Source organism: Lathyrus oleraceus, chromosome 1, assembly GCF_024323335.1.
Source record: "Lathyrus oleraceus cultivar Zhongwan6 chromosome 1, CAAS_Psat_ZW6_1.0, whole genome shotgun sequence".
Taxonomy (NCBI): domain Eukaryota; kingdom Viridiplantae; phylum Streptophyta; class Magnoliopsida; order Fabales; family Fabaceae; genus Lathyrus; species Lathyrus oleraceus.
Window position 1 is genome coordinate 157,758,733 of NC_066579.1, and position 12,496 is coordinate 157,771,228.

Consider the following 12,496-nt stretch of genomic DNA (forward strand, 5'->3'; position numbering starts at 1 on the left):
TGTGTCTATTAGCTTTATAAACACTCAATTTATTTCTAACCAAAACAGTGTGGGACTATTAGGTAAGCACTTGGCCTACCTTATTTCTCGATTAACATATTATTTGCCCATAACTCCATTCATTTTTGCAACCATTTCTCAATGGAAAAGTTTCAGATTCACTAGCTTGACAAGATTGCCGCTCAATATTTTTTCACAATGACCTTCTTCCAATACCTTAATTGTCAAAGGGTGTCCGATAAATGCTTTGTTCTTCACTTTACTCACAAGAGAAACCAAAGGGACGTGTTGCGGGCGATAACTGAATTTAACTTCTAGTTTAACATCATATAATGTCCCATCCGAAGTACAACTTTTTCTAGGAAAATCTGTCATTTCATATCTCGAGTTAATGGTAAAACGCGATTGGCGATAAGGAAGTGATCTCTGAGGTGCAAGAGATCCATTCAGCAACTGTTTTGCTTATGGTGTTGTACCCCTAATATGCATGCCTAGGTCCCGAAACCCTTATACTTCTTGACGTTCAACAATAGGCTTGGACTTGATTTGAGAATTACAATTGTATGAAGCATTGGATACACATGTGTCGTTCCAATCAACTTTCTATTTCTGACCGACACCTTGACAGAATCCATCGAGTTCCCTGTTCTTGTTAAATAAGCATTGGATTCTCCATCCATGACCGCGTAATTTCTATAGACTTGTTTTATGTTTTTACTTGTATGTCTTAAGTTTCTCTTTCCTTTATACTGCCACTTTGAACTATCTTTATCTGCTCTATCACCAACAATGTCGTGACCAACAGCTGAACTCGTAGAATCCGATTCATTCTTGCAACCATTTCTCAATGGAAATGTTTCAGATTCACTAGCTTGACAAGATAGCAGGAAATTGGAGTTATGGGCATATAATATGTTGATTGAGAAATGAGGTGGACCAAGTGCTTACCTAATAGTCCCACATTATTTTGGTTAGAAATAAATGAAATGTTTATAAAGCTAATAGACACAATTTAAAATGTAATATGTATATTGGACCTTGCTTATAATGGATGGGTTAAAACTTAGTGATTCTAATTTTAAAAGTTTTAATTAATTAATTAGTTTAGAAACATATTAATTCAATTTATTAAATATTAATTCATTTAAAAACATATTAATCAATAGGTATCCTAGTCATCCTTATCACCTAATTAAAAAATATTTTTTTATTCCAATCATCAATACCACATCTGCAAAAGGGGAAGGGATTACAAAAATTCAAAGGCCATCAAGATTACCAAAATAACATGTTTTGTAATATAAGACTAATTATTTAAACATCAAAATTAAGAGACCAAAATGCATTTAAATCTTTTAATAATTAGATGCACATATATAAAACAAAATCACACTTATGATAAATGTCGTAAGTATTTAATTATTTAATAAATTTTTTATATTATAGATATTATTTCATTTCAATTATATTAATTAATTATTTTATATTTATTTAATTAATCAAATATATAATATATTTTACAAAATTTTATAATATATTAATAGCACGGGTGTTTTTCTAGTTTTCATCATTATGCAAGAAAAAAAATTGTAATAAAAAGTTTTAAATTGGTTTTCAACTAACTTTAAAATTCCACAACAAAATGAATTATTGAATTTCTACTGTAAATCAATAATAAAATTTCCTTTAAGAAAAAGAAAGATACTACAAAGTAAAATATATATTGATAAAATAAAATATAGGTAGAAGAAGATAGAGTAAAAAATTGTTGTGCAAAACGACAACAAGTCGTGCCGGCAACGACCGGCAATCTACTTTACCCCCAAAACAGTGTTAACCTTCCACTATCCTCCAAAAAATTCAAAAAACACCATCCATACGACATCGTTTCGCAATTTACAATCAACACAAGGACCCATTTTCCCCAAGAAAAAAAATAAAATATTCAAAAAAATAAAAATAAAAAACAAAAAAAACACAGACAGTGAAAGAAAAACGCAGAAAGAGAAGAAGAAGAAAAAAGAAAAGCAAATTATAGCTTTTTCTTAATCGCGCGTTTGAGTATTTTCCACGGCGGAACAAACGTGCGTTTAAGAAGGTAATGACGATGGACAGAGAGAAAGAACGAGAAATTGAACTAGAAAGTGCAATGTATACGAATTGTCTGATTTTAGGTTTGGATCCATCTGTTATCGGAATCGGAACATCGAATTCAACTCCTCGTGTTGGAGCATTTCGCCATTCTAACCCTAAATTAGGAGAACAGCTTCTGTATTTCATTCTCTCTTCTCTTCGAGGACCAATTCAATCTTCAAAAGTATTTTTTCACTCTCTCTCTCAAGATTCTTATGCATTTTCGTTGTTTCTCTTTGATCTGTTGCTTTAACTTGCTTTTGTTGTGTGGATCTTTCAGGATTTCGATAAAGTTTGGCCGATTTTCGATTCCGCTCAATCACGTGATTTTCGTAAGGTATAGATTTATTATTTTGTATTTTATTTGGATTTTTGTTGTTGTTGTGAATTTGAATGGATTTGGTGGAATGATTTTGAACGGTGTGGTGTAATGTGTTTGGTAGGTTGTGCAAGGGATTATTAGTGAGCTTGAGTCACAAGGAGCGCTTCCTAGAAGCAATTCGAGGGTTTCTTCACTTGCTACTTGTTGTGGACCTAGGTTGGTATTTGAATGTAATTGTTGATTGCAGAAGGTTGAGTTGATTTGTGATTTGTATTTGTGTTTTGTGATTGTTCTTTTCAATATTCTCACATAATACAATTCACTAACATCACTATTTATACTACTAAGGCATAACTAACATGCCAACTAAGAATCCTAACTCACTCTTTATTTATCATATATCCTTACCGCACTCATTATTACATAATACTTACCTTTTCCCTATGAAAGCATTTCTGAAATCATTTGAATGTTCATATTAATGTAGGTTTGTTGAGATTTTGTGGCAACTTTCGTTGCATGCCTTAATCCTAACTCACTCTTTATTTATCATATATCCTTACCACACTCATTATTACATAATACTTACCTTTTCCCTATGAAAACATTTCTAAAATCATTTGAATGTTCATATTAATGTAGGTTTGTTGAACTTTTGTGGCAACTTTCGTTGCATGCCTTGAGAGAGGTTCATCGACGGACATTTACTTCAGACATAGCTTCTAATCCACTGCCTACGCCATTGACTGATGTAGCATTCTCACATGCAGCTACTCTACTTCCAGTTACAAAGGTATTAGTAATAATCCATAACATTTTAAGAAAGAATGAATTGGTTCTCGTTATGTTCTTGTATCATCATTGTGATAATAGATACACTTATGAGGAGCTTGTCATGTTCTCTGTGGAGTCAAAAAAATGTTAGTCTGAACTCTGATGTTTTACAAAAGACAGTTGTTTCCTTGGTGTACTCCCTTCATGTCATAAGAAAATTATTGATTGCATCCATTTCCAAAGTAAAATAATCCTTTTTGACTAAAATGTCCTTGTTATTGGGGTTAGGTGGAATGACTAATTAATGTAAAGTAGTTTAGAACTTGAGATACATATAAATAAGGATGCTATGTTATTGTACAAATGACACTGATGTTCTTTCGAAATTCTAAAATGACAAATAATTTAAGACAGAGAAATATTTAGAACAAGACACTTAATATGAAACGGAGGAAGTAATTGTTTCTAAGACTTTTGACGTGGTACAAAAGTATCAGACGGTTCATACCTTGTTTTTTCTGACCAATTCGTCTGCAATTCATTAAATCATTGCTCATCATGATTATAAAATGTTTAATAACTTGATTATATTATGTTTTATTATTGTTTTTCCTTTCATGTTCTTGGTTGATACACCACTTTGTCTTAAGTAACTTAGTGGAGTCTTTGGTCTTTAACAGGCAAGAATAGCCCTTGAAAGAAGGAAATTTTTAGAAAGTGCAGAAATGGCTGTGCAACGGCAGGCGATGTGGTCTAATTTGGCTCATGAAATGACTGCCGAGTTTCGTGGGTTATGCGCTGAAGAGGTGCATCAATAGCTGAAGTCTATTTTCCAAGTTTATTTAGATATAGTTCGTATTACCTCTCCCAGTCTAGACATTTCCTTATGCATCTTTCTCTTAAGAGATTATAATGTAAAACCTGAATTCAGGCTTATTTGCAACAAGAGCTGGAAAAGCTGCATGACTTAAGGAATAAAGTCAAATTGGAAGGAGAACAATGGGATGATCTCGTATCAAGTTCGAGTCAGAATTCCCATTTAGTTTCGAAGGCTACTCGCCTATGGGATTCTTTAGTAGCTCGTAAAAGTAAATGCAAACTTTTATATTTTGCGCCCCCCTCTGCACTTGTCGAGTAAATGCCTAGTAATGATATTTAATTTTTGTCAATATTAATGTACAGGTCAACACGAAGTTCTTGCGTCAGGCCCTATTGAAGACTTGATAGCTCATCGTGAACATAGGTAATGTAGGGTGCAACTTTCCTTGCCTTTCCAATATCTGTCATCAAATATTCTGCCTAACCATTTAGTTTTGTACATAAATTTCAGGTACCGAATCTCTGGATCATCTCTGCTTGCAGCCATGGACCAGAGTTCCCAGGCTCCTTATTCAGATATATTATCTGGTGAGTCTGGGGATTTGTCCTCAGTACAAATGGACACCAAAGAGGCGATTGATGGATCTCATTTTAGTAGTGAGACATTGACAACAGTAGATGACAGAAATGGGAGAGTCCACCAAACTGTTGACATAGCAGAAGTTGTACGGCGATGGACACATGCTTTGCAACGCATCCATAGACAATCACTTCATCTGGTGTGCTCTTTATAATCTTTACCTGCCACACTATTCTGTTATTTTTCCCAATAATTTTTTAAGTTGAGGTGAATAGCATATGGTCTGTCAAGCATGATAAGGCCAGAATCAAATTTGTGTTTGCCAACTTTGCAACCACAACTGACCCTGTATCTATAATAATTTTGGGATGGTCTGTGCTTAGAGAATCAGTAAAATCACCCTGTTAATCCCCAATGTTTCAGTATTGAGCTTGATTTTTGAAGTTTACATTGCATTCACTTGGATAACTAAATGATCCTTAAAGTATCACACCTTGCCAAATGTAGCTATATCTAATTTTGGAAACCTTGTTTAACGATTAATTGGAGTTGTGGCGTGAGTTTTTCATCAACTAGTTTTTTACTTTGAAGTCATTAACTCATTCGAACTTTTCTTAAACTATGGCACAAAAAACAAACAACTTCCAAAAGTGAAATCAGATTAGTGTCAGTCAAGCTCCTAATGCTTGGACATAATGTTAGCATTTGAATATTGGATGCTTCAATATATTGTGGTTTACGAATAAGATAACTACTTTATGTGGTGTGAGATTGGTTGAAGTTACTTTTGATCATTACCTATGTTTGACCTATATTTGTACTTCTATCCTACAAGTTTTGTATTAACCTAATGACTTTTATTTAGGGAATAACTTTTATTATATTCTTTGTCAAATGTCTTTACTTTTGTCATACCTTGGGCATATTTTCATCTTTATCTTATCAGCTGGGATTCTACTTTTGTTACAGTTATATTTCTGTAAGAAAGACCTGGGAGAATTATGAAACTCTAAAATCATTATAAAGTTTTCCTGCTTCAACATATGATGGCTGGTTAATAAATATGTTTGTGCCAATATTTTTATTATGTTTGTTTAATATTTGTATAATTAGTGGTTGTTGTTTATAGTTCAAAATCTTGAATAGCGGGACAATCCAATCTGTGTTGAGCCAAAACTTGGCAATTTGATTTATTGATGCAAGTGTGCTCTGTTGTGAGTCATAATGCCTAGTGGTAATAAATTGATTACACTGTTCACTCTTATTTATTACATATTGAAGCTTTTAACTGTCTGTAGGCAAAAGCAAATGATGGAGAGGGTCCAGATATATTGCGCAGTGCACAGGAAGGCGGTTCAAGTGGCCACGCCGAGTCTTTAGCAGCAACCCTTGCAGAGCATCAGCAACATTTGGCTAGCTTCCAGGTGAAGCATTAAAACATGTTTCAAAATGTGCAAATTACTGTCGGCATTTGTTGAAGTGCTTCTAAAGGCAGCTTCATTTTCTATTTGTCATGAGCTTTTTCACAACGTTTTTAGGCAACTTCTATCACACTTCATTGATCCTGCTGCTTTTTTTTTATGGGAGAAATAATGTCCGTAATGATTTTAAACACTATTTAGTTAATCGACCTTTTTGGAACTTGTATATGCAGAGATTTACAATTGATATAGAAACTCACTTTTGTTTTGGATTGCTAATTATGGGAGTATATAAATATTTTTGTTTAGAAATCTTTTAAGCATGCCTTGACCGAGGGTTTGATTTTTTTTTTTTTTTTTTTTTGCATTATATGCGTTGTCTCAGTGTTTGTGGACAGTATCTTCTTTTAAGTTGCAAACAGACACTTTATTTATGCTTTGTTAACAGCTGCTTGTATATGAAGATAATAATATTTATTATTGGGTAAACAACTTAATTAAGCACTTACGGAAAAAGTTCTTATCAAATAAGTTCCTTGATTCGTCCTCCTTAATATCTAGCTTTTAAAGGAGGGTTTTCCAAGTGTTTGCAGACTTGCCACATCTTCACACTAGGGGGGTTTAGTATCTTATAGACTTATACAGAGTTGGCTTGTAAATACTGTTCTCATACTCAAAGATTCCTCTCCAGGAATTTGACATTCTTGAAATTTTAATTTGCAGGTGCTTATTAACCAACTCAAAGACGTTGCCCCAACAATTCAGAAGTCTATATCAGAGTGTACAGAAACCGTGAATTGCTTGACCTCCAATCTAACTCCACATCTATTGAACAGACATCATAGCCAGTCAACACCACCTATCCAAGCACAGAGCAGTGGGAGGATGGTAATCTACTATTTTATTATGATACAACAATTGCTTCTTTGACGCTTTCACAATATGAGACCTGATTTTACCCATATTTTTCAATTATCAAATTATATTATTCAGGAAAGTAGTACTGATGATGTTAGTGAGTTGACTTCAAGAATGTCCAATGTTCAGCTTGACAAGGTTTCTGTTAGTCCCTCCACATTAAAACTTCCTCAGTTGTTTAGCATGACCCCATCTTCTGGGAAAGCTGGAAATGTGCAAAGGCGGCATGGTAATGCTTCTCAAACCAGTCAAGCGGAGAACCTTTCTGTTAGTAAATCTTTGGATGCTCCTTCAAATAACGAAGTAGCAAGTTCAGAAGGTGCGCTACGCTTTCATAATTTCTGCCAAAATATTTTGTTGGGGATAAAATATCATCCTTTGGTCCTCTACGAAACCTGAAGTGGTGATCATAGCTGACCCCATTTAGTGGGATAAGACTTGATGCTTGCTGTTGTACTCTTAACATATAAAAAATATTTTCTTATATTCTAACAAGCACAAAGTGAAGCGAGCTCGTCCACTGTCCATTCTATGCTAAAAGAACTCTTGCATGAGCCATGAGGGGGTATGTTAAGAATATCAAATCATACTATACTCATTTTAGCTCAGCGTTTTAGAAGTGCTCAGCGTTTTAGGAGAATTGATTATTGATCTTTGACACACTTATGGCTCTATCAGGAAATTTCATTGTCTGTATGTTGGAAACAAAGTTTCTGATAATGGCTCTATTTTGTAGGTAGTGATAGTTTCTTTGTCCAGAATTTGAAGAGGTCGGTAAGAGAAGCTGCACTGTCATTGCAGTCATACAATTTAGAGTCATCTCTGGATAGCCAATCGGACGGATATTCTGAGCACGTCTTTGTCCCTCTTTCAGAGAGTAGCTTTTCTCATTTGGATGCAGAAAATAAGGCAATGAGGAGCAAAAGGTTATTTGTATCTCCACTGAATGATCCTATGCTTCAGAGTCATGCATCAGATGGACAGGAGAGCACGTTTGATGAATATCCAGATATGTTGAATGACTTGGAAGGGCTTTCTGATTATGACAATGTAAACGGGTTTCTCTCGTATGCCGGGTCAAATGAAACATCCGATCCACGAAGGTCAATGTTTGACTTCGAAGATGCACAAGAAGTTTTGTCCCCGCCTATGATAATGGACTCTGAACATTATGAAGACTTGCTTGGTATGTTGAGTTTTCAACCTGTTTTTGTTTTAGGAGTTTGTCTTTTAGTTATTCGAATCACTCAATGATGAGTCTGGAATTTTGTTGGTTAATTGATGAGTCATAATTTTGTTGTTGCAGCCCCTCTCTCCGAGACCGACTCGGCATTGATAGACCATTGAAGATTTTCTGGGCATCCTCTGAAAGACTTGATTGAAGAAATGACATGATTGATGCAGTGGATTGGTATTCTTTTGCTGGGATTTTCACTCCCTTCACGTTTTATGACACGACACTCTTGTATCTTGTATCTTGGCATATGTATATTAGAAATGAAAATCACTTTATTTTCTTGTATTGTGCAGTGACATACATTGTTCTTTTCTAAATATGGTATGGTGATTTCCAGTACTTTGTGCAAAACATTGACTGATTAGTGGAATATGATTCTTTGATTTTATGATTACATTATTTGTTTGTTTAGCATAATCATATAGCATAACTAAAAATTGAGATTAAGGGCCGTTTGTTTTGGCTTTTTTTAAAAATGATTTTTATAGTGTTATATATTTTAGTATAAAAAAATTTATAAAAAAACTTTTCATAAAATTTCAAATGAAAATTTGGTTTGAATAGTTATTATTAAAATGTTATTTTAGGTATTTCATCATTTTATTGGAATTTTTTTTGGATATCAAATTTTTAAAAAATCACTTAATTTTGAAGTTATTTCAAATAGCTTTTCATAAAAATCATTTTTAAGATACAATTTTTTGAAAAAATTGTGATTTTGACTATGTTTTGATCTTCATTAATGTATATTCTATAATTCATGTTATAGAATGAACAATTCAATGTTTTAATTTATAAAAAACAAATTTAAAAAAATTTATAATATTTAAAAAAATATTTTTATAAAATCCATTTTAAAAAATATAAAGAAAAAATCTATTTTTTTAAGTTAAAACAAACTCATCCTAGATTGTCTCTATTTATGGAAAATGATTTTTAATTGTCTCTATTTATGAAAAATGATTTTTACAGTTTTGGAACTATTGTTGACATGGGGCAACTGAAATATGATGTATTATTATTATTTTAGTTTATTTATTGCTCTGTACAATTTGTTGATATGGGTTGAGAGTTATTAATTAATGGCATGATAGTTATAAGGTATTTATTAGTCTATTTCATAGTAAGCTTTTAAAATTTTATTAAATAAAATTCTAGTTAATAAATTGTTTATATTAAGACATTACAATATTTGATTTATGTAGATTTTAGTGAGAAAAGGAATATTCCGTATATAGTTGAATTATATGAAGCAATTAAAAACCTTCTCTGAATCCCTTTATTATCCCAAAACTAAATAAATAAAACAAAAATAAGTACATGAATAATGCCTCCCAGTCTATTTGTCTTTAATTATTTATTCAATTTTTAACATTGGAGTAGTAGTTAATTCGAGTGAGTCACGGATTGAGATTTTTTTTTTTAAATAACCATGTTTTTCAAAAATAATACGAAAATAACCAACTTTTCAAAAAAAATTCCAAAATAACCATGTTTCCCCAAAAATATAAGAGGAGGCGCCAGATGCATTGGCGCACATGCATTGGGCCTCATGAAGACATTACAATATTTGATTTATGTAGATTTTAGTGAGAAAAGGAATATTCCGTATATAGTTGAATTATATGAAGCAATTAAAAACCTTCTCTGAATCCCTTTATTATCCCAAAACTAAATAAATAAAACAAAAATAAGTACATGAATAATGCCTCCCAGTCTATTTGTCTTTAATTATTTATTCAATTTTTAACATTGGAGTAGTAGTTAATTCGAGTGAGTCACGGATTGAGATTTTTTTTTTTAAATAACCATGTTTTTCAAAAATAATACGAAAATAACCAACTTTTCAAAAAAAATTCCAAAATAACCATGTTTCCCCAAAAATATAAGAGGAGGCGCCAGATGCATTGGCGCACATGCATTGGGCCTCATGAAGAGGCGCCAATGCTTGTGGCGCCTGCATGGCCCTCCAAAGGGAGGCGCCAATACAGCTGGCGCCTGCATGGCATGTGTGAGAAGGCGCCAATACAGCTGGCGCCTGCATGTCATGTGTGTTTTGAAAATAAAATTTATTTCTGCAGCAAACAAGAATCGAACACAGAACCTTTGAATCAATAGTTAAAAGACATTACCACTGCACCACAGACCCTTCATGTTAATTTGTTTCATTATATATTTAATGAGCCATTGTTCAATTGTATTTTTTAAATTGTATTAAAATAAAACACAAAATAATTTTATTAATAAAACACAAACTACATTATATATTAATAATGTATTTTGAATACATTATAAAATAGGAGTAACATATTTTGGCGCCTGCAGGCAACAATTATTTTGTATTAATATAAAAAATATATTGTTCTTTTTCATTTTATTAAATTTTATCTCTATTCTTTAATTTTTAAAAATATTATATATTAATATATTATTTTATATTTAATGAGCCATTGTTCAATTGTTTCATCATATATTTTGTGTTTTATATTATATATTAACATGTATTAATATTTCAATTGTATTTATAATAAATATTATGAAGTTTTATTTGAATTTTTGTGTAAAATTAATATAAAAACTTCATAATATTTTTAAATATAATTGAAAAATACAATTGAAAAATTATATTATTTTAAATATAATATATTTTTAAATATTATATTACTTTTTATAAATAATATAATATATTAATACATGTTAAGTTATATAAAATAATACTTAAATATTTAATATATATATATATATATAGTTTTATATATATATATATATATATATATATATATATATATATATATATATATATATATATATATAGTTATATATATATATATATATATATATATATATATATATATATATAGTTATATATATATATATATATATATATATATAGTTTTATATATAGTTTTATATAGTTTTATATATAGTTTTATATATATATATATATATAGTTTTATAAATATATATATAGTTTTATATAGTTTTATATATATATATATAGTTTGTGTTTTATTAATAAAATTATTTTGTGTTTTATTTTAATACAATTTAAAAAATACAATTGAACAATACTCATTAAATATATGATGAAACAAATTAACGTGAAGGATCTGTGGTGCAATGGTAATGTCTTTTACTATTTATCCAAAGGTTGTGTGTTCGATTCTTGTTTGTTGCAAAAATAAATTTTATTTTCAAAACACACATGCCATGCAGGCTCCCTTTGGAGGGCCATGCAGGCGCCAGCTGTATTGGCGCCTCCCTTTGGAGGGCCATGCAGGCGCCACAAGCATTGGCGTCTCCCTTTGGAGGGCCATGCAGGCGCCACAAGCATTGGCGCCTCTTCATAAGGCCCAATGCATGTGCGCCAATGCATCTGGCGCCTCCTCTTATATTTTTGGGGAAACATGGTTATTTTGGAAATTTTTTTGAAAAGTTGGTTATTTTCGTATTATTTTTGAAAAACATGGTTATTTAAAAAAAAAAATCACGGATTGATTTTAACATGTCTATATAAAATGTTTCATTTAAGAGTAGTAGTAGTAATTTACAAATAGAAGTAAAATGTCACTACCATTAAATATGTTATTATCCAAAACAAATCTTAAACCAATCACTTCTCTTGAAATTTGAGTAAGATTTTGAAAGTCAAGATTTTTATTTTATCTATATCATAGCTACAAATATGGGGACCACAAACGAGCTGCCCACTAATGTATGTTGCCAAACCGATTGTTGATGTAATGGAGCAAGCAAATCATAATTTTTGTTTGAAATTATTGAGGTTGGATTAATTAGCCTAAAAAATTCAAATTTATGAAGAGATAAATTATTTATAAAAAATTAAAGACCTTTAGTTTATTCACTTTTTAATAGGGACTAATTTGTCTTTTACAAGTTTGAGAATTAAATTTGCAAACTTGACTAAAATTGTTAGAGCACAATTATGGTCCGTTTGTTTTAGTTTTCAAAAATGATTTTTTTTAATAATATTTTTAAAAATGTATTTTAAAATATAAAAATAATTAGTTTTGTTTTTTATAAATTAAAAAATTAATTTTGTTATTATATAATTTATATATATTGAAGATTAAAACATAATAAACTTATAGTTTTATTAAAAATATATATCTCAAAAATAATTTTTATAAAAAGTTATTTGAAATAATTTTAAATTGAAGTGATATTTTAAAAAATTTATATAAAAAAATATAATAAAATGAAAAAATATATCTAAATAATATTTTAAGAATAAATATTTAAAATATTTTTTTTTAAAATTTTTTTTCAAT

General features: G+C 30.7%; 1 protein-coding gene across 1 annotated transcript; it reads left to right on the forward strand.

The window, feature by feature from the left end:
• The first annotated feature begins 1,953 nt into the window (after positions 1 to 1,953).
• Positions 1,954 to 8,598, forward strand: LOC127123808 (AUGMIN subunit 6). The gene is made up of 13 exons (XM_051053989.1): positions 1,954 to 2,317; positions 2,414 to 2,470; positions 2,577 to 2,671; positions 3,098 to 3,248; positions 3,910 to 4,035; positions 4,161 to 4,317; positions 4,412 to 4,472; positions 4,560 to 4,827; positions 5,927 to 6,052; positions 6,773 to 6,937; positions 7,043 to 7,286; positions 7,704 to 8,153; positions 8,274 to 8,598. Exons 1-13 carry the CDS (start codon positions 2,102 to 2,104, stop codon positions 8,312 to 8,314), a joined length of 2,157 nt encoding a protein of 718 aa, XP_050909946.1. The 5' UTR covers positions 1,954 to 2,101; the 3' UTR covers positions 8,315 to 8,598.
• The last annotated feature ends 3,898 nt before the right edge of the window (positions 8,599 to 12,496 follow it).

Coding starts and splice junctions, on each gene's coding strand:
- LOC127123808 (XM_051053989.1), top strand. CDS start 2,102: ATGACGATGGACAGAGAGAAAGAACGAGAAATTGAACTAGAAAGTGCA. Junction 4,473..4,559: donor ATAGCTCATCGTGAACATAG/GTAATGTAGGGT, acceptor CATAAATTTCAG/GTACCGAATCTCTGGATCAT. Junction 4,828..5,926: donor ATAGACAATCACTTCATCTG/GTGTGCTCTTTA, acceptor AACTGTCTGTAG/GCAAAAGCAAATGATGGAGA.